Genomic DNA, 23,310 nt, shown 5'->3' with positions numbered 1-23,310 from the left:
TGCTCACGATCGTCCGATTTAGAACCATGAAAGTATCTAGCGACTGCAAGCATGACTGTATTTTCTGTTTTAGAATACCAGTGATGTTTCGTTCCTTATCCGTCTGTATATCGGCCATGATGCCCACATCGTTACAGTTATAGCAAGAATATTGTACGGTCGCGGACATAAAGGTTGTCACTTTTTTTTTAATGACTTTCGGGACGCATTCCGACTCGAGAAAGATGAGAACTGCTGCCCCGCCTGCGGAGCACGCCTACGCAGCAACTCACAACGAAAGGTGAGAAATGAAATATATGTGGTATGACATAAGTATGTCAACAATCATTGCATTCAGCGAAGAAAACCGCTCAGTGAGCATCGTCCACCGAACCCCATTGAATAGCCATTCTAGGTAATCCGTTTTGTATTCTCCTCTCACGCATTCTCTCTATGATAGAATTGGCCATACCATAATTAGATATTCCGGCGAATCCTCGACCGCACGAGAAGGACGAGAAAACGACGAAATGCTGCAGATCAGGGCACATCTTCCTAGACAGCTTGTCCATCGTCTTCGTTGCCATTGCTTTCGGTTTGAATGCTACTTCAAAGGATTCAGCGGTCTGATTCTTAAAGAGAGAATCTTTCATCACCACAGCAAGATTAAATATAGCGTCCACCGGTCCCATTTCAGCGGCAGAATTCAAGATGAATGCACAGTCCTTGTGATCGGAGGCATCAGCACCCGCGACAATTTGCACATTCACCCCGTAGGATTTCCATAGTTCTATCTTTGAGCGCTGGTAACCGTTTCGCAATCCGGTCCGTGAAGTTAGAAGAAGATTCTTTGCTCCGTGAAGAATCAGCCAATCGGCTAATTCTAAACCGAAGCCGCCTAAGCCGCCCAAAATTATATAAGACATGTGATACTTGCAGAAAAATTGTGGATAAGCTAAAATAGAAAAACCTAATGGCTTGTTTTCGTCATATATTTTTATCAGGATCTGAAAATAAGAATAGTAGTAGCAGAATTTCGCGCGATCGTGCATTTGTTATTGCAGTTGTGGTGCCAATAATAAAAGCATGAAATTTTAGTCTGTGCAAGAAATTACCTTTCCTATGTGTTTACCAGCTGCCATGTACTTGAAAGCAACCTCTACTTCGGACTTTTCAAAAACTTTCCTCGGGAGTGGTTTTATTGAGGTGCTTTTCATACCTTGCGAGATATAATCATATATAATTTTATTATATATGATATTTTCTGTAATGGAATTTATTATGTTGTCCAACATAACCGCGTGAAAACTGATGCTTTTTGCAAAAACCATTATGTCCAGGATATTATCGGCAATCAAGTCATGTTTTCCTATTTCCAAGAATCGACCACCTTTCGCCAAGCAGCGAATAGATGCCAGAAGCTTCTCCTCAGCTAAGGAATTTAACACAATATCCACCTCCTGACCGTATGTCTGCTGAAAGATCATTTGTTCGAAACTTGTGTCACGAGAATTGCCGATATGATCGTCAAGAATCGAAGGGAATGTATCTCTAATGAATTGTCGTTTCTCCAAAGTCCTGACTGTCGTAAATACTTCGCATCCCTCGTAAAGTGCGAGATGAATCGCGGCTTGACCGACACTGCTGATGCCGGAATGAATAAGAACTTTGTCTCCTTTCTTCATCTTTCCTTTCTCATAGAGAGCGTAGCAGCATACAGCATAAACACATGGAACTGTGGCAGCGTCCTCGAATGTCCATTCATCGGGTATAATCCAGGATAAAATTGGGTCGTTCATTAAAACATTTGATATGCCTCTAAAAAAATAGTGCTAAATTAGTAAAATTTAGTTTAGGTTGCCTTCCGTTCATGGACAAAAAAATCATAACTGCATTATGTCGTTGAAGTTTGGAGCGTTCTTGGAGCGAAAATTGAAAATAGCTTTTATTTAACAAAAAACCACTTAATATAAATATAAATACATATAAAAGATAAATTTGTGTTAAATATGACATGACATTATAAGAAACTTGTAATTCCCGAAAATTACGCACATATAATCATTCATACAGATTATAATTATTTCCGGCACTCACAGCGCTCTGTGCCAAAAACTGACAATGCTTTCTCACTCTCTGGCATGTGGGAAAAAAGAAAAAAGTTAGTTTAATAGCAATATCGTCCCGGAACACATTCGTTCTCCACGAATATGATATGCATACCACCACACTCAGGCAGATTGTAATTATTTCCGGTAGTCACAACGCTCTGTGCCAAAAACTGACAACGCATTTTCACTCTGTGGCATGTGGGAAAATAGAAAAAAATTAGTTTAACAGCAATATCGTCCCGGAACACTTTAGTTCTCCCCGAGAATTGTGTGGATACCACCACACTCAAACAGATTATAATTATTTCCGGCAGTCACAGCGCTCTGTGCCAAAAACTGACAACGCATTTTCACACTCTGGCATGTGGGAAAATAGAAAAAAATTAGTTTAACAGCAATATCGTCCCGGAATACTTTCGTTCTCCACGAATATGATATGCATACCACCACACTCAGGCAGATTGTAATTATTTCCGGTAGTCACAACGCTCTGTGCCAAAAACTGACAACGCATTTTCACTCTCTGGCATGTGGGAAAATAGAAAAAAATTAGTTTAACAGCAATATCGTCCCGGAACACTTTAGTTCTCCCCGAGAATTGTGTGGATACTACCACACTCAGACAGATTATAATTATTTCCGGCAGTCACAGCGCTCTGTGCCAAAAAATGACAACGCATTTTCACACTCTGGCATGTGGGAAAATAGAAAAAAATTAGTTTAACAGCAATATCGTCTCGGAACACTTTCATTCTCCCCGAGAATTGTGTGCATACCACCACACTCAGACAGATTATAATTATTTCCGACAGTCACAGCGCTCTGTGCCAAAAACTGACAACGTATTTTGACTCTCTGGCATGTGGGAAAATAGAAAAAAATTAGTTTAATAGCAATATCGTCCCGGAACACTTTCGCTCTCCCCGAAAATGGTGTGCGTACCATCAAACTCAGACAGATTATAATTACTTTCAGCAGTCATAGCACTCTGTGCCAAAAACTGATAATGCATTTTCATTCTCTGGCATGTGGAAAAAGAGAACAAAAATTGTTTAACAGCAATCGCGTCCCGGAACTCTTTTGTTCCGGAATACGACGAGAATGAAAATGTTCCGGGACGAAATTGCTATTAAACTGACTTTTTTCTATTTTCCCACATGCCAGAGAATAAAAATGCATTGTCAGTTTTTGGCACAGAACACTGTGACTGCCGGAAATAATGACAATCTGTCTGAGTGTGGTGGTATACACACAATATTCGGGGAGAACGAAAGTGTTCCGGGACGATATTGCTGTTAAACTAATTTTTTTCTATTTTCCCACATGCCAGAGAGTGAAAATGCATTGTCAGTTTTTGGCACAGAGCGCTGTGACTGCCAGAAATAATTATAATCTGCCTGAGTGTGGTGGTATGCACAATATTTTCGGGGAGAACGAAAGTGTTCCGGGACGATATTGCTGTTAAACTAATTTTTTTCTATTTTCCCACGTGCCAAAGAGTGAAAATGCGTTGTCAGTTTTTGGCACAGAGCGCTGTGACTGCCGGAAATAATTACAATCTGCCTGAGTGTGGTGGTATGCATATCATATTCGTGGAGAACGAAAGTGTTCCGGGACGATATTGCTATTAAACTAACTTTTTTCTTTTTTCCCACATGCCAGAGAGTGAGAAATTGTCAGTTTTTGGCACAGAGCGCTGTGAGTGCCGGAAATAATTATAATCTGTATGAATGATTATATGTGCGTAATTTTCGAGAATTACAACTTTCTTATAATGTCATATCATATTTAACACAAATTTATCTTTTATATGTATTTACATTTATTTTTAAGTGGTTTTTTGTTAAATAAAAGCTATTTTCAATTTTCGCTCCAAGAACGCTTCAAACTTCAACGACGTACTGCATTATATATCTTTATTAATGAAAAATCTAATGACCACCAAAATAGTATTGCCATAGAATTCGTATCTTTAATAAAATAATAATGACATTTTGAATTGTATTTTCCCACCTGTTAGAGCATATTGCCATTATTCTCTGTCCAGATCTATCATAACCAACGACCTCTAAGCCTAAGAAAGAATCGATATCACGTTTAATCTTTTGAAAAGATTCCAACGTCAATTTATCAGTTGCTATCATAATATCTCTAAAATTCAGTGTCGCATAAGTTGTATGGATGACACTTTCATGCTTGACTTTGGGAGATATCCGTCTTTCGACCCAGCGTATAGTATTAATATCATCATGAATCTAACAGAAATTAAGTTCAATTCATAATTTCATAATATTATTACAATAAAAAATTTGCTTATAAAGGAATGTTAGTTGAAATAAATTAAATTGTATTCTTGTGCGTTTTATTGTGCACTAGGGTTGACAAAATTTTACTTATATAAACGTTTACCTACCGCCTGAATAACATAACCGCATTGCACAAGTAACGGTTCCGGAGGCGGTAATGATAAATGTCTGTAAGAACCTCAAATTTTACCGGGACATAAGATATTCATAGGTAAATCCAGTACCAGCTGATTCATATAGAAAGGTTCTTGCAAGGAGAACTTGGGCGCGTTTTTATCTTGAATGAAGACACATCTAACTGTTTCGTTGCCTGGTTCCTTTCGCAAACAATTTACAAATCCTAAAACACCGCACTCAGAGTCACCTTCAGCAACGAGTGTTATTCTTGAATTCGTCTCGTCGTCAGCGTCCATCACAGATTTTAGCTTTTCGATCCACGAGAACTCGTAATTATTTATATGCACGACTTCTCGTCTGGTTATGACATTTTGCACCTTTCTTAAGAGCAACACAGACTCCCGTTCTGTGCGTTTCTCCAAAATGATATTCAAATTGCACTTTTGCAGAAGCTCGTTATCGTATGTGACATTGAGATCCTCCTGGGTAAACAGAAAGCCTTCAGCTATTACATTGGACAGTAATGTGCGTGCACCCTTCGTTAATATTCCGACACCAACGGCCATCAAGAACGTATCATCTTTAAATGCTTTGTTAGGTTGTATGATTGATAGATTTTGAGGTAACAAGGAACTGTCGCATCTATTTTCCGTCGCAACCAACGTGAGATTAGGTTGCACTAACGGCAAGTTGCTTAGAACTTCGTAGACAATTGGAGTAACTAGATCCTCCTGCTGAATTTTGTCATCGTCTTCAACGATCTCGATCACTTTGACATTTCTCAGTTCGTGACATTCAAGCGCAATCTGTATTGATATTTGCACTGCATCTTTTAAGGAGATCGTGGTATAATCGCGGTAAGCAATGAACTTATATTCCTCGTGTACAGGTTCAATGTTTGCTGGTCGACGTGATATAGCTACGAGCCTCTGCCCATGGATTTCTATACCTCCAGATATAATGGCGTCGAGTGAGTCGTAGACGCGCACAGGTACGTCTATAATAAAATTTGAAGTGAGTAATATCGAGATGAGAGAGAGAGGGGCAGGGAGAGAGAGAGGAGGGAAAGAGAGGGGGAGGGCGGGGGAGAGGGAGAAGGAGAGGAGGAGAGAGAGAGGAGGAAGAATGGGAGGATGGAGAGAGGGAGAATGGAGGTTAAAGAGAGAGAGAGAGAGAGAGAGAGAGAGAGAGAGAGAGAGAGAGAGAGAGAGGGAGAGCGTATATAGCAGATTATGTCGAAAGACGAAATTATTTGAAAATAAAAATTAAGCGCTGACTTACTTTTTTCTTCTTTTGAAAGTTTAGGAAGCTGTTTTATGTGATATTCGGGATCGATTACCAATTTGCGAATTTGAATTGTTATGTATATAACATTTCTCGAGTCAAGCGGTAGGCTTTTCATTTGCAGCATACTGTCAATGAATACCACCCAATTTGACGACTATTTGATATGCCCTACGCTTCCATTAATTGAGGCGCTCTTCAATGAACGAAACAAACCGGTATACTGATAGCCACAGACTCATAGCTTTTTATAAATATCTAAAATATTTATGCACTCTTCAGCATCGTCGCTTTTAGGTAAAAACTGGACAGGTAGTTTCTCTTTTACGATATCGTTAGGAATCTTCACAAGACCACTGACGACCACATTGCCTCTCTCTAGAATCTTGAAATTATTATTACCTGTAAGAATATTATGATTATTACAGGATAATACCGTTCTTTCTCTGGAATCAACTATGTCAATTTGTTTTCTCTTCTGAGTTGAGTATCGTTGCGACTTTGCATAGGTTTTCTTTTATTTCTTTGTGTCGATTATGTACAGGTAATATTCTATTACAATATCACTGAAAGAGAATATCAAGAGTCAATTCTCTAATAATTGTAAAAGTATTTACCTTCTTGGATCACAAGAGTTAATTCCAGCTTATCTCGTTTTGATAATTGAGTAGTACGTAGAAATTTAATATTTTCAAACGTAATCGATATGTTTTTATAATCAGTGCCATTCAACAAGCCAATTGTACGCCAAATTTCGAATAGGTAACTCGCAGCCGGTAATAAATTTCATTCATCGATCACGTGACCAGGTATTCGAAGTTCTTGTCATCGGTTGCAATAGTGATGATTTTTTCAGTACTGGCAATTTTATTTTTCCACTTATAACGGAATATGTAATAGTCATCAGAATGATCCCATCTACAATAAACAATGTCATAGAATAAACAATGTTATAGAATAAACAAAGAAATGTGAGTCGTTTTCTTATATATATATAGGAAAAAAAAGACGCACTTAATAAGAGGAGATATCATTGGAGTTTCGCGACTAACAGGAAATTGCACTGGCGGATACAAATTTGCAATCTGTGGTTGAAGTCCTACATTATAAAGATCACCAATTCCTTCTAAAAAACTTTGTATGGTACATTTCTGGCCGCGTTTATATAATGGAATCAATGTTGATCGTTGATTCCAACAAATTTGTCATGATCGATTGGAAAGCATTGTGCGGTACTATGTCAACGAGTACCGTGCCTTTCGGTATCAAAGCTGTAATTCTTTTTAATATTGGATTCAGGATACTGTCTGCATAATATTCTGCAGCAGTCTCAGTCAAGTCACGTTGACTTCGTGATCTACCTGCGTTACTCCGCGGCTCTTTGAGGGCTCCATTAGTAATATTCGGCTGAAATGCTCTAGGAGTTTTGTTCTAACAATTTTAAGGTATTTGTATCGATTTGCAGTGATGTCATTTACCTGTGGAATGGTAACCCGTGGAATTAATTTTACTCATTGCTTTGTACATATAAATGATTGATACATATCTTTCCATTTAGGGAAAGCGAAAATTATTAATTAAGAAAGTTGAACTTCGTTAAAACCTGCAGCTTGGCCTGCTCAAATGACGTGCCTATGTAATATGCTGCCAAAATTGTTTCTTCGATAGTGAAACATCCATTCACATATTCACAGATAAGTTCACCAACAGAGAGTCCTATCGTGTAATTGGGCTGGATACCAACATGTATTAAGAGATCCACTATTCCAATCTACAATGTTGTTCGTGAAAGAATTTGTTTTTGATTGAGGTGTATAGCCTTATATTAGGGACTTGAATAAGTTTTCGCTGTTTCCCGACAGATGGTGTTATCTTAGCCTTTTTGCATCGGGCAATACTACAGCCAACTTCATCGTGAAGCTCCACCATTAGGCTCGAAGTCACAGTATATGTTATTCCGCCGAAGCGTAAACAACATATCTTTTCATAGCGTTAAACATGTTGAATTTTATGCCAAAAAAGAGTATTTGCGGGGAATTTTACTGCATTACTTTTTTCAAAAAAAATCTGCAGCTGAAGCACATAGAATTCTTGTGGAGACTTACGGCGACCATGCTCTGTCGGAAACAACATGCAGATATTGGTTTAGACGCTTTAAAAATAATGAATTTGATGTTGAAGATAAAGAACGCTCTAGCGCACCGAAAAAGTTTGAAGACGAAGAATTGGAAGCATTACTCGATGAAGACTCATGTCAGACGCAAAATGAACTTGCAGAATCATTAGGAGTTGATCACATAACAGTTGCCAAATGTTTAAAAGTATTAGGAATGAATCAAAAGCAAGGAAATTGGGTGCCGTATGAATTGAAGCCGAGAGATGTCGAACGGCGTTTTTTCACGTGTGAACAGCTGATCCAACGGCAGAAAAGGAAAGGTTGTTTGCATCGTATCGTGACTGACGATGAAAAGTGGATACAGTACGATAACCCGAAGCGTAGAAAATAGTAGGGTAAGCCTGGCCATGCATTGCCGTCGATGTTGCCTGGCCTGGCAACATCGACGGCAAAGCTGAATATCCATGGTTCCAAGCTCATGCTCTGTATTTAGTGGGATCAGATGGGTGTAGTATATTATGAGCTCCTCAAATCCAACGAAACCATCACGCAAGATCTCTATCGACTACAATTGATGCGTTTGAGTCGAGCATTGAAGGAAAAATGGCCGCAATACGAGGAGAGACACGACAAAATAATTTTGCAGCATGACAACGCTCGGCCACATGTTGCAAAACCGGTCAAAACCTACTTGGAAACACTCAAATGGGAAGTCCTACCCCACCCGCCCTATTCACCTGACATTGCTCCTTCCGGTTATCACTATTCCGATCGATGACTCATGGCCTGGCTCAGCAGCACTTCCATTCTTATGAAAATGTCAAAAAATGGGTCGATTCGTGGATAACCTTAAAAGATGAGTCGTTCTTTCGACATGGTATTCGTATGCTGCCAGAAAGAGGGAGAAATGGGAGAAAGTAGTGGCTAGCGATGGACAATACTTTCAATGACATGTTCTTTACTAATTTTTTTAAATAAAGCATTCATTTTCATGAAAAAACAGCGAGAACTTATTCAAGTCTCCAATATGTATAGCGTATGTATCATTTATATAAGTATGTTTGTTGTATGATATGTGCATTATATACGTGCGTTTTTACTTACAAGGGACATTCGGCAACGCGGAAATTCAAAAAAATCTGAAACTCTGCATAATTGTAGAGCAGATATACCTAATAACAAAACAATTTTTCGTTGGTGCCCAAAAACGGTTTTAAGGGTGGAAACAACCCCTTGAACAAAGTTGATTTTTGTCTTTCTAAGCGAATATTATCGAAACTATTAAAGATATGAAAAAATGTTTTAGACAAAAGTTTTATGGTTTTAAAAGTACTTTATTATGCTATATTTAGATTTTTTAAAAATGTAAAATTGTGTATAAAATACCCCCCCTCCTTCTCTTTTTTCAAATTGTTAAAATCAATTGTCCAACCAAAATAAAGCTTATTTTATGACAAATTCAACCATATATAATAACATTATGTTTGGAAAAGGCAATATTGAAAAAAAAATTAAACATGCTCTTATATGTATGCTACGCGTACCAAACTTAAGGATTCGCTACTTGACGATGGCATTTTTTTCTTCCTCAAATCTTCCTCATAATTGCAAACTGTAAAAGATAAGGAAGGAAGAAAATAGAAAATATAAAAAAGCAATAAAGTTGATGTTAAGAAGTAAGTAGGAGAAAAATAGCATGATAAGGATACAGTCACTAATATTTAAAAATGTTATAAATTATAAAATTTCACGTAATAGACGTTTATTTTGCCAACATTGCGGCTACCTTTTTCATTAATTTAAACGACACGCGTAAATATAAATAAATATGTGTGTGTGTGTATGTGTGTTTTTGTACGTGCGCACGTGTGTGTACATCATGGCAACATGCAAAACACTTGTCACAAGTTTTATGACTGTGCGACCAAAATAGCACTCTTTATCAAGTACAGTGCAATCAAGGTTCATTATATTGACATATGTTATCTTCATTCATTTGCATATAAAAGCTGTCCATTTTGGAATACATTTCAGTGTTATTGAAGCAGTTATTGAAGCAGTATGTATATTATTATTGCTGTGAGAAATGTTTAATTAAAATATCCTTAAGATTTGTATCATAATGTCAGTAATAAATCCAGCTAATGTTATTAATTTGTTAATTGCGACATTTCATTTCACAAATATTGCAATAACTCCTGTTAATCATCAAGAGGTGGAACTCCATCATACAATTACTGATTTAATAAAGAGTGCTATACATCACGATATTACGATCGAACATGAGTGGGGACTTGATTTTGACGATCCATCAGAACCGCATGACGTACAATTTGTAGATGTGTACGATATTGATGCTGAAGAAGATAATTATGGAAATGAAGTTTGCACTGTGGATGATGAAGGTGGAAATGTAAACTTAAATTATAAGAAAAAGGCAATCGAATTTTGGAAGAGTGGAAAGAAAGGACATTTATCTCTTACTTCTGTACAACATCGTTTTAGAAAAGTAAAGTTTAATTAAAAAATAAGAAGAATAATATATAGTAAAATACTTGAGGCTTTTACGGTGTACAGTGACCGGCAGTGATTCGTTCCGCGACAGAGAGAACTCTATTTCCCCTCTCGCGGAACGCATCATTGTCGGTCATTGTACATACAGCTTTGACTATAAGTATAAAGCATCCCAAAAAATTTATTTAAATTGTGTAATAAAAACATACTATATGAATATATGGAGAACATAATATAGTATACGAGTATATGGAAAAATAATATAATAAAAAAATATAATATAAGAATATGTGGAAAATAATATTTATTTTACAATATTTATTGTAATATAATATAATATTAATATAATATAAATTATAATATAAATATAATATACATAAATATAATATACACATTATATTATAAAATATTAATATAATATTTATTGTAAAGAGATTATATATTTACTATGAGTATATGCATTGATTTCTAGGAAAATACAATGAGTTAGAGATGCTTTATACTTGTGACCAAAGCTGTAAATTATATAGTTAGAGTCGCGTTGTTTTTTATTTTAAGTTTTACAACTTGATGTTTCGTGAACATTTAATTCGTATATAACTTCTTTTATTTTTGAATTCGAATTGTTTAATATTGAGATTTGTTTTCTTCTAGGTAAAATCTATTCAACAATTGCACAGATGGCAAGAACATGTAATGCGTGGAGGTTCAAATACAGACAAACTTGTAGTTATTGCTGAATATGTTCTTATAAAATTCCAAGAAGCTGTTAATAGAGGACTTATTATTCATGATATAAATCTGCGAAAATGGGCACTAGAAGCAAAGGAACAAGTGGATTTTTCTTCATTTAAAGCAGGAAATTGGTGGATATGGAATTTTAAAAAGGCACATCGTATTACATCACGTAAAATAACTGCATTTAAAACGCGGTCTTCTCATTTAACTGATCTAACTATACGTCAAAACGCTGAGGAATTTGTAAATACAGTAAAGCCACATATTAATGTAATCGGTGCTGAATCAACTTATAATGCGGACGAAAGTGGCTTTAATTTAGAAATACATGCAGGAAGAACATTAGCTAATGTAGGAGTGAAGACAGTTGGAGCTACTATCCAATCTTTATCTGCTATGACTTGTGGCTACACCATTATGCCTATTATATCTGCAGATGGACTCCTTTCGCCTTTGTATATAGTATTAAAAGAATCTACTGGTGTTTTTGGACCACAAGTAGAACAAACTCTTTTTAGACCAGTGAATATTTACATTGCGGCTTCAAAATCAGGGAAATTGACAACTGAACATTTCAAAAATTGGTTCCAAGAAGTGTATCTACCAAACACTGGAGAGAAAAGTATACTACTGCTTGATTCATGGACAGGACATTGCCCGAACCAATTGGAAGAACTTGTACCAAAAGACAAACATGTAAATATTCTAACAATACCAAAAAAAACAACTGCTTTTATACAGCCATTAGATGTTTTTGGTTTCAGAATCTGGAAAAATTTTGTTCGAAGCTTTTCTGATAGTGTTATTATAAATAATTATGACATAAATTTACATTTACGTAATAACATAATAAAATTGCAATCTTTAACACACAATCAACTGTCTTCTCCAAGATTTCGAAATTTATTTAGATATAGCTGGTATAAAAGTGGTTATTTATCTACACGGCCTGAAAAATTTCATAATCCAATCGATTATTGTTATTTTAAAGAAGAAAAACGTATACCAAAATGTAGCATTTGTGGTAAAATGGCTTTTATACGTTGTGCATGGTGCAAGCAATATTTTTGTTTTGAACATTTCTTTGAGCAATATCATTATTGTAATAATTATATAGAATAAATAATATTTTACTGTCCTCAATTCCTGTAAAATTTGTATATATTATAATCCATACCAAAATATAAGATATCTTTCACTCGAATATCTATATCGACTACTTAATTAATAAAACCTATATACTGAATGAAGCAAAACACATACACACAAATGTACACTGAATAAATTTATAAATTATATTTTTCATTATTAAATCCGTGTGTGTTCTCCTTTTTTCTTCATATCATTCATTTCCTTATTTGTTCTTTACAATTGAATTTAAAAGATTATCTATATTAGGGTTATATACACTCTCTCTGCGTCCTCCTTATCATGCTGTTCTTCTTCAACTTACTTCTTAACATCAACTTTATTGCTTTTTTAGATTTTCTATTTTCTTCCTTCCTTATCTTTTACAGTTTGCAATTATGAGGAAGATTTGAGGAAGAAAGAAATGCCATCGTCAAGTAGCGAATCCTTAAGTTTGGTACGCGTAGCATACATATAAGAGCATTTTAATTTTTTTTTCAATATTGCCTTTTCCAAACATAATGTTATTATATATGGTTGAATTTGTCATAAAATAAGCTTTATTTTGGTTGGACAATTGATTTTAACAATTTGAAAAAAGAGAAGGAGGGGAGGTATTTTATACACATACAATTTTACATTTTTAAAAAATCTAAATATAGCATAATAAAGTACTTTTAAAACCATAAAACTTTTGTCTAAAACATTTTTTCATATCTTTAATAGTTTCGATAATATTCGCTTAGAAAGACAAAAATCAACTTTGTTCAAGGGGTTGTTTCCACCCTTAAAACCGTTTTTGGGCACCAACGAAAAATTATTTTGTTATTAGGTATATCTGCTCTACAATTATGCAGAGTTTCAGATTTTTTTGAATTTCCGCGTTGCCGAATGTCCCTTGTTAGATAAATCAGATATTATCTAACAAAGATATTATATATCATAAACATAAAATAAAGTTAATATTTCTTTCTCGTACCTGAGTAGCAGTAATTGCTATGAATGATCGGATGATGCTGTTGCAGGTTGTTCTGTTTTCATCCATTATAATATCATTGACGCATATATCATGCTGCTTTAATATCTCATTACATTTCTCAATTACTTTGGCGAATACCGGTAGCTTCATCAGTTCTTTGTTATATCCAAATTATATTAATAAAAATCACACATTAAGTTTTAATCACATATTAAGGATATGGCTTACATGAGATTGTATGTATACAAGTCATTAAGTTTATGTATTAAAATTATACATATGCAGAAAGATAACATAACTTGAAATAGTTGCTTTCGTACCTGCGTTATGCCATTCAACTTCTGTTCCAGGAAACACAAAGCAAATTGGTCTTCTTGTGCAGTTCCCAACTTCTTTTATTTTGTTAACAACAACTTCAGATCCGGTTACAGTATATCCTCTGTACGGATGGCCCTCAATGTTTTCAATGTGAATGCTGTACAGAAGGGCCACATATTCTATGTCTAGTTGTCGGCTACTTATCTACCGTGATAGAATTCGACATATATTTCTCATTATGATAGAAATTATTTTAATTTTGGATAAAAAGTTCCTATTTGCATGACTTCAAAAAAGCAGAACTTCAAAAATGTGTTTAAAATAGATAAAAATTAATTTTCAAAAGTTAAACAGTGTCACTAAAATTTTTCGATTGGTGGTCTAAAGATTTTTAAAGTCATTGTTTACGTATATAAATTCAAATTCTTTTTAATTCCACACGGCGAACTCTGTATAACAGACTAACTCAATATAGCGACTAAAACTGTAATTTTATTTTATCAAAATGCAACTGGACCTTTGTTATGGAAAAAGTTAGATGGTGAAAATATACAGAATAGGTTTTATCTTGAATTTATAAATTACCACGAAATCTAAAAACATATTTTTAGTTAAATAAACTTACGTCATCTAATAGAGTTTTAACAGCTTCCTCAGTACGACCAGATACCGTTATAAGTCTAAGTAAGCCGTCTTGTGTTCCAATGTTGATCTTATTTTTGGGATTCGATTTCAATAGTATGTGAGAGTTTGTACCGCCAAATCTGAAAGAATTAATGCCAACATAACCGCCGTTCCATAAAGTAGGTTCAGTGACGATTTTTATTCTACCTTCAATTATTGGAATAAGTTCCTTTCGAGGTGTTTTATAGTGCATATTTGGTGGAATAATACCAGTTTCCATTGCTATCAATACCTTGGAAACGTTAGAATTTATCAATTTCAACAATTTTAAAACAACAAAACCTTAACTGCAAGTAAGAGGTCAAATTAGAAAACACAAATTATATTTAGCTTAACAATTTGAGGATACTATGAATCATTTGGTATCGTACGGCAACTTGAATTTTAAAAATGTGCTACATATATTAGAAATGTGTTAAATGGAAGAAAATGATTTTATAAAAGATAAGCAACGTTATTAAAATTTTGTGATTAGAAGTCTAAAGATTTTTGAAATCATCGTTTACGTATGTGTATACAGGGTGCACGATTTATCTGAAGACATTGAAATATCTCGAGAACTATGCATTGGATAAAAAAAGATGGTTAATGAAAGTTGTTAGTCTCGAAGGGGGACATCTAATGATACCAAACTCGACCTCCCACCCCACCCCCTGGGGGTGGGGGTTAGGGGCAACTTTGAAATCTTAAATGGAAACCCCCATTTTTTATTGCAGATACGGATTCTACGCCACAAAATACGTAAATTTTGTTCGAAACTTTTTTTTTGATTCGTGATAGATGGCGCTGTAATCGCAAAAAATTATATTTTCCGCAATTCTCCAGAAATGATCATTGGATTGAGAAATAAAAAATACCTGTTCAATATTTTTAAAGAACATAATAAAAGTTATTCCCCCCCCATCCACTCGGGGTAGGGTGGGTGATAACGTTCAAATCTCAAATGGGGACTCACATTTTTCATTGCAGAATTAGATTGTACGTGAAATTTTTATTGAAACAATTTTTTTCATTGACACAATTTTTTATAATAAGCCGTAGTTCGCCATACACCTACAGTGGCGCGTCGAGCAGTTCCCTCTTCGATTCGGGTTCCCATTTGAGATTTGAACGTTACCACCCACCCTACCCCGAGAGGATGGGGGGGGGAATAACTTTTATTATGTTCTTTAAAAATATTGAACAGGTATTTTTTATTTCTCAATCCAATGATCATTTCTGGAGAATTGCGGAAAATAGAATTTTTTGCGATTACAGCGCCATCTATCACGAATCAAAAAAAAAGTTTCGGACAAAATTTACGTATTTTGTAGCGTAGAATCCGCATCTGCAATAAAAAATGGGGGTTTCCATTTAAGATTTCAAAGTTGCCCCCAACCCCCACCCCCAGGGGGTGGGGTAGGAGGTCGAGTTTGGTATCATTGGATGTCCCCCTTCGAGACTAACAACTTTCATTAACCACTTTTTTTTATCCAATGCATAGTTCTCGAGATATTTCAATGTCTTCAGATAAATCGTGCACCCTGTATAAAACATACTAGTTATATTATATTACCAGTTACATTTCCAGTTATATTACAAAGTTATATTACAAAGAAAAATCTCAAATCATGTACTACTGTGATAAAAAATAAGGTGAATCTTTCATTTAAACTTCGCAGGTACTATAAAATCATGAAATTATTTTTTGGTGGGTTGGTAGCACTGTCTTTGACATCTATGCAGAGTTTCAATATATTCAATTGCTGCAGAGCTATACGTGTTTTTGTAAACATACAAAAGTGAGTTTTTCGATTTTTACTATGTCTGATTTTGTTCAGCAAAGAATTTGCATTAAATTTTGTTTGCAGAATGAATATTCTGCCGCGGAAACGTTGAGGATGTTGCAGAAGGCCTTTGGTGATAAGGCTATATTGCAAAAAAATGTTTACAAGTGGTACAAAGACTTCAAAGAAGGCCGAGAACAAGTTCAAGACGAACAGCGCCCCAGACGACCATTAACATCTACCGATGAAAGCCATGTCAAAGAAATCAAAGATTTGCTACTCGAAAATCGTCGGTTGACAATTAGAGACTTTGCTGATGCTACGGGCATTTCATCTGGATCAACCCAAACCATTTTAAAAGATGTTTTGTGCCTCAAACGCGTTAAATCTCGATTGGTTCCAAAAACACTCAATTTTTTGGAAAAAAAGCGTCTCGTTGACATCTGTGAAACAATGATTTCTGACTACCAGGACGTCATGAAACGCATCATTACGGGAGACTTGGATCTATGCATACGACCCGGAAACAACCGACCAATCGAGCGAATATCCTGCAAAAAGTGAACCAAGACTGAAAAAACCGCGCCAAAGTTGCTAAAAAATCAAGGTCATGTTGACAGTTTTCTTCAATTATCGCGGTGTTGTGCATTATGAATTTCTTCCACCAGGCCAAACTGTTAACAAGGAATATTATTTGAGTGTTATGCGTCGTTTGCGTGAAGCTATTCGCCTCAAGAGGCCAGAATTATGGGCAGACAATTCTTGGTTTTTGTATCATGATAATGCACCGTCCCACACTGTATTGGTTCTTCGAGAATATTTCGCCAAAAATTCGATCCATATCGTTCCACAACCACCATATTCGCCTGATTTAGCACCGTGCGACTTCTGGCTGTTCAACAAACTCAAAAGACCGCTCCGGGGACACCGTTTCGACTCGATTGAGGAGATAAAAGCCGAATCGAAGAAAGTATTGAAGGCCATCCTGGAAAAAAACTTTTCTGACTGTTTCGAAGATTGGAAAAAACGTTGGCATAAGTGCATTGTGTCGGACGGGAAGTACTTTGAAGGCGATGAAATTGATTTGGAAGAATAAATAAAGATTTTTCATTTTATAAACAAATTCACCTTATTTTTTTATCATAGTAGTATGTGCCAATGCGAATTAACTGTTTTTAAAGTCTTGTCTTATCCGCTATCTATGACGCTATCTAATGTTTAACGATTGCATCATTTTTATCATTTTTCTCTGCTTAGTATTTAATAAGTTTTGGTACGAACGTGGAATATTTCAGGAACAAAGATATTTAGCTTCATTAAGAATTTTTCAAGAAAAATATGTTTTGGAGTAAAGATACAACATTTGCTTACATTATTACTGTTTCATAAAAATTAATTCTTTTCCGAAATATTCAATCGTCTCAAAAATATCCTTTCATATCTCTAATATTATTTGATATTGTACTTGAGTCCTGTAATAAAACATGTCGTAGGTCGTCTCAGAGTAACATGTTGCTATGATGACACCGGTTTTTGTTCCTCGTAATTCTTTGGGGTTTACTCCGGCATCAGTAAGCGCTTCATAGTGTGTTCGAGCAACATTCTACACATGGGATCAGTGACATGCGCTTCGGTAGGTGAAATGTCAAAATATTGCGTGTCGAACCTGTCTACATTATTAACTATTCCCAATCGAACTGGCGTATCGTGGTTGACTGTGAACATTTCAAACGTTCATTTTTTTTGTATTAGAGTATAATTTATCGAGTGATTTTCTCTTTCTTTTTTGCTTTCTTCTTAATATTTAATTCGAATGGTGACTGTACGTTACCGTTGCCCCACCGTCGATTGTAATCCGAACTGAGGTCCACCATATTTAAAAGATTTTCTTGTAACTCCTTCATATTGTCTGTATTACCGTCCGGCGATACCGGAGATCACAATTTCTTCATCCGGAGGAACTTTCACGTGTGGGTTATACTTTTTGCTGCCCTTCATACTTTTGTCTCACTAATGAACCTGTTTTTATTGAAAACGTACATACAAATATACTTTCCAGATAAATAAATTTCGACATATTTCCTGCATAGAGACTGAATTCAAAAATTAAAATAGCATAAGTACATAAAGATGTGCCTTCATATAAGAAACATTATAGCAGCACATAAAAGAAGTATTACGTCCGGAAAATTCCGTGCGATTAAAAACTTGATTATAATAGCATGACTAAAGATATTTGATGAACTTCGGTCCGAGTCGGAAAATACTCATACCAAATATGTCATAGGATGTGATAGCACTATAATCTCTGGAAATTTCGATGCTCCGGAAATGTTTTAACAAAATTCTTTGAATCGACTCAGATTGTCTTCCACCCAGCGCTTACCGGTAGTCAATGATAACAATACCACAAACATTCTTCCTAATCATAATCTAATCCAACTATTCCTTAACTTACCATTGAGCAATGTGAGTACAAATACTGATTTCTTTCTTAAAAGTTTGTTGTTTTTTTCGTGAGAACTAAATCTCCAAATCTTCTTATCGCCATATGTACTTATACCTTATATACCCTATCTTTTACAATATCTATCTTCGAGATACCGTAACGTATCCTGAAACCACACTTCTAAAATATCTAAATATAAATATCTAAAATATTCTAAAATATAAATAGTGTGTTTCGCAGCACAGTTCTATGATCATATTAGGGTATACAATTTAGATTCCTGATCAGGGGCGACGACTTGAAAAAAATATTGAGGGAGGACAAGAAATCATGACATGCTGGCAAGCATTTTTTGTCTATCCGTGAGACGAGCGCTCGGTTATATTCGGCGCGTCGAGCGAGAAAAGAATGTCATGCCGTCCTTTTTTCTCTCACTCAACCTTGTACGCATTGCTGGGAAATTGAGCCCGCGCATTGACAAGCAGTAACAGCTCAACTCTGAATAGAGTAAGGCATGCGTAATATTTTTTCATTTGTATTATTTGTGGTTGTTAAATAACCAGTAAAGAGGGTGAAATTATTGGGAGGGCCAAAAGTGCTCTGCCTCTCCTAAGTCGGCGCCTATGTTCCTGATGCAACTCTTCGAACCCCTTCCTCTTATCCGAGCTGATGATTTGAGTTAAATCAAAAAGTTACGACACTTCTCGATAATCTCGACAAGCTGAAAAGATTGAAACCTTCACTCACTTCTCAACAAGCTGAAACTTCTCGCGACTTCTCAGTTTTGAATTTTTCTCTTCATACCCGCGACTTAAAACAAGTGCGGTTAAATGAACGAAACTCGGCTCCACCAGCACCAAGTTAAAAGGCCAACCTCCTACATACCAGGTATGTAAATATGAAACTGGAATTTTTGTATAGAAAATACACGATTATTGTATGAAAATGATAAAAAATATTTTATTCGAAATGCCCATCGCTAGCTATACATTTTTCCTACTTGTCTGACAATTTGTGGATGCCACGCTAAAAAAACTGTTGCTCTTTTGAGGTAAACCAGTCATCGAGCCATTTTCGTACATTTTCGTAAGAAGTGAAGCGCTGCTCAACAAGTGCGTGTTCTATCGATGCAAATAAGTAATAATCGGACGGAGCCAAGTCTGGTGAGTAAGCCGCATGCGAAAGTATTTCCCAACTAAACGCCTCAATCGTTTCCTTGACCAGTTTTGCTGTGTGTGATGGTGCATTATCATAAAGCAAAATCAATTTGTGTTGCCTTTTTTGATATTCTGGTCGTTTTTCACGCAAAGCTTGATTCAAATCGATCATTTGTTGTCGGTAGCGTTCAGTATTAACGGTTTCGCCAGGTTTCAGCAGCTCATAATAGATCACACCCTTCTGATCCCACCAAACACAGAGCATTGTCTTCCGTCCATAGCGATTTGGCCTTGCAATCGATGTCGATGGTTCGCCTGGAGTTACCCATGATCTTTTACGCTTAGGATTCTCAAAATACATCCACTTTTCATCGCCAGTCATAATTCGATGGAGAAATGACTTTCTTTTGTACCTGGCGAGCAGCATTTCGCAAGTGGTTTTTCGGTTTTCCTGCTATCTTTCATTCAGTTCATGTGGAACCCATTTTCCCATCTTCTGGATCTTTCCTATGGCTTTCAAACGTATAGAGACGGCTTCTCGTGTCACATTTAATTGATCCGCGAGTTATTGTTGCGTTTGAGCGTCATCCTCATCCAATAATGCTTGCAATTCGCTATCTTCAAACTTTTTCGGTGGTCTTCCACGTTTTTTGTTTCTCACGTCAAAATCGCCACATTTGAATTTTTTAAACTACTCAAAGCACTGTGATTTACCAAGAGCATGCTCATCGTAAGCTTCGACAAGCATTCGATGCGATTCTGTAGCAGTTTTCTTCAAATGGTAACAGAAAATCAATGCTGTCCGCAAATCGTAGCTTCCAGGCACAAAATTCGACATGTTCAACGCTATTATAAACTATGCTGTTGTATGAAACTTGTATTGTTGTGAGTTGAAAATCTTTGTCAGATGTCAGCAAATGGAAATGGCGCCAATGACGGGGTTTGACGGTAACTACATTGACAGCTAAGGCCATCTATGGGCAAATTCCAGTTTCATATTTACAGACCTGGTATTATGCCGCTTTAATGGTATCACGAAATATACAGGATATCCGGTAATTAGCTGCCAACCCGAAGTATGAAAGTAGATTGGGTTAAGGCAAACATAAAACTCCCATATCGTTTTGCGAGATTCGCAATAATTATCGAGTTACGACAAAAGTCTGAGGAGTAGGAGCGCGCCGATATACAGGGTGTTTGATAGCTGATCATGCAGACGAAAGTTGGAGATAGATTAGGTGTAGCCGAGAAGAAAAGTCATGTACCATAATGACAAATTGGCAATAGTTATCGAGTTATTAATTAAAACATGTGAGCCAACGAGCGCGTAGAGAGCGGAGGGCGGCCGCAGTAAGCATGAAGAAATTTGATACAGGCGGAGTCAGTGAATGGCGATAGGCAAGCGCGCGCGGCGAGGGGCTACGTAAGCGACAAGAGGCGATCGCACGCGACGAGGAGCGAGCGCGCGCGGCGAGCTATAAGAAAAAAATATGTCATCGCGCCGTCCCGTCTTTTCAGAGGCGATAGAAAAGTGATGTGCTATCATTTCCACACCACCTTGCGGTAGATACCTTGGTGCGTTTTTTTATAGTGGTTTCCCCGGTAGGCCTAATCCACTTTTACAATCTAATGTAAGAATTGTTCGAAGTGCCATCCTCTCTCTCGTATGCAGAGTTCGGCCCTTCGTACAATATTGCGCGTCGCACGGTGTGCCATGTCCGGCGTAATGGTATCGAAGGCCGCAATAATAGCTTCACGTACCTCGTTTTCTGTACCATGACGCTGGTGCTCGATTAGACTTTTTATATGACCCCATATAAAAAAGTCTAATACATTTAAATCTGGCGACCGTGCCGGCCAGATGATTGGACCACCACGACCCATCCACCTGTCCGGAAATTGCGCGTTTAATACCTCCCGTACTTCGCGACAAAAATGAGCCGGTGCTCCGTCATATTGATAAATCAACTGTGCTCGTATGTTTAACGGTACATTAGCGAGAAGTACTGGCAACTCGTTCTCTAAGAATTCTTTATAAATTCTGCCAGTTAAACGCGGCGGAAGGAAATGTGGACCGATCTGGAAATAACAAACAAAAAAATGTTTCACTTGAACAGTAGGAAAAATTATTTTCTTTCCACTTACCACTTGATTCCCAATTATTCCTGCCCATACGTTGATGGACCAACGATATTGAAATCCGCCTTCACGGACGACGTGCGGATTTTCATCGGACCAATATAAATTATTGCGACAATTAAGTACGCCGTTTGGTGTAAATGTTGCTTCGTCGGTCCACAAAATAATATCTGGGAACGTGTCATTCTGCCGACATTGCGCGAGGAACCCTGATTATGTTTTTCAATGATTATTATATTCTCAAATTACCGCGAATATGAAAAGTTAATGACAATACCTTCGCAAAAGTATATCTGTTGTTCCAAATCCCGCGGTAACAGCTGTTGCACCCGCTGGGGTACGGATGCAACTGATCTTCACGTAAAGTGCGATGTACGTTGTATTGCGATAAATTTAGTTCGCGCGCCACACGACGCACGCTGTTTCCGTGGTTTTCATAGAAGGCGTCGAGAATCCTTTCCTCGTCTTGAAGACGACGACGCACTGGCATATGTGGCGAATTATGCACTAAACACCCCGTTTCACGTAATGTTTGCACAACACGGAAAATTGTCTGATCTGTCGGATAATGTGCACGCTCGGGAAATTGCTCCGCATATATTCGAGCCGGGATGCGCGCATTTCGACCTGCTAGCCCGTAGGCCACTATCATATCCGTGTATTCTTGTGAAGTGTATCGCATTGTCGGTTTGTCACTATGCGAGAACTATACGTTACTGCACAAAAAGACCTAGTGTTCACGAATCTCGGCAGAAACAATTGACGTTCGAAATATTTAAAGTCAATTGTTTCTGTCGCCTTTTTCGACAGCGCAGCTCGAATATATATAGTGAGGCTTCTAGCTCTAGTAATTTCCCGGGCGTGCACATTATCCGACAGATCAGACAATTTTCCGTGTTGTGCAAACATTACGTGAAACGGGGTGTTTAGTGCATAATTCGCCACATATGCCAGTGCGTCGTCGTCTTCAAGACGAGGAAAGGATTCTCGACGCCTTCTATGAAAACCACGGAAACAGCGTGCGTCGTGTGGCGCGCGAACTAAATTTATCGCAATACAACGTACATCGCACTTTACGTGAAGATCAGTTGCATCCGTACCATTACCAGCGGGTGCAACAGCTGTTACCGCGGGATTTGGAACAACAGATATACTTTTGCGAAGGTATTGTCATTAACTTTTCATATTCGCGGTAATTTGAGAATATAATAATCATTGAAAAACATAATCAGGGTTCCTCGCGCAATGTCGGCAGAATGACACGTTCCCAGATATTATTTTGTGGACCGACGAAGCAACATTTACACCAAACGGCGTACTTAATTGTCGCAATAATTTATATTGGTCCGATGAAAATCCGCACGTCGTCCGTGAAGGCGGATTTCAATATCGTTGGTCCATCAACGTATGGGCAGGAATAATTGGGAATCAAGTGGTAAGTGGAAAGAAAATAATTTTTCCTACTGTTCAAGTGAAACATTTTTTTGTTTGTTATTTCCAGATCGGTCCACATTTCCTTCCGCCG

At 36.9% G+C, this 23,310-nt stretch overlaps 1 protein-coding gene across 1 annotated transcript; it reads right to left on the bottom strand.

Moving 5' to 3' along the window:
* Positions 1-350: 350 nt before the first annotated feature.
* On the bottom strand, positions 351-5,924 carry LOC105182988 (fatty acid synthase). The gene is made up of 6 exons (XM_019841332.2): positions 5,795-5,924; positions 4,621-5,510; positions 4,504-4,506; positions 4,104-4,345; positions 1,095-1,797; positions 351-986 (listed from the first exon to the last, which is right to left on the bottom strand). The coding sequence occupies exons 1-6, from the start codon at positions 5,922-5,924 to the stop codon at positions 351-353; spliced, it is 2,604 nt and encodes an 867-aa protein (XP_019696891.2).
* Between the last annotated feature and the right edge of the window lie 17,386 nt (positions 5,925-23,310).

The sequence above is a fragment of the Harpegnathos saltator genome, unplaced genomic scaffold (genome assembly GCF_003227715.2).
Source record: "Harpegnathos saltator strain DR-91 unplaced genomic scaffold, Hsal_v8.6 scaffold390, whole genome shotgun sequence".
NCBI classification, from domain to species: Eukaryota; Metazoa; Arthropoda; class Insecta; order Hymenoptera; family Formicidae; genus Harpegnathos; species Harpegnathos saltator.
Note: the sequence above shows the minus strand (reverse complement) of the source record. Positions and strands in the feature narration are given on the sequence as shown.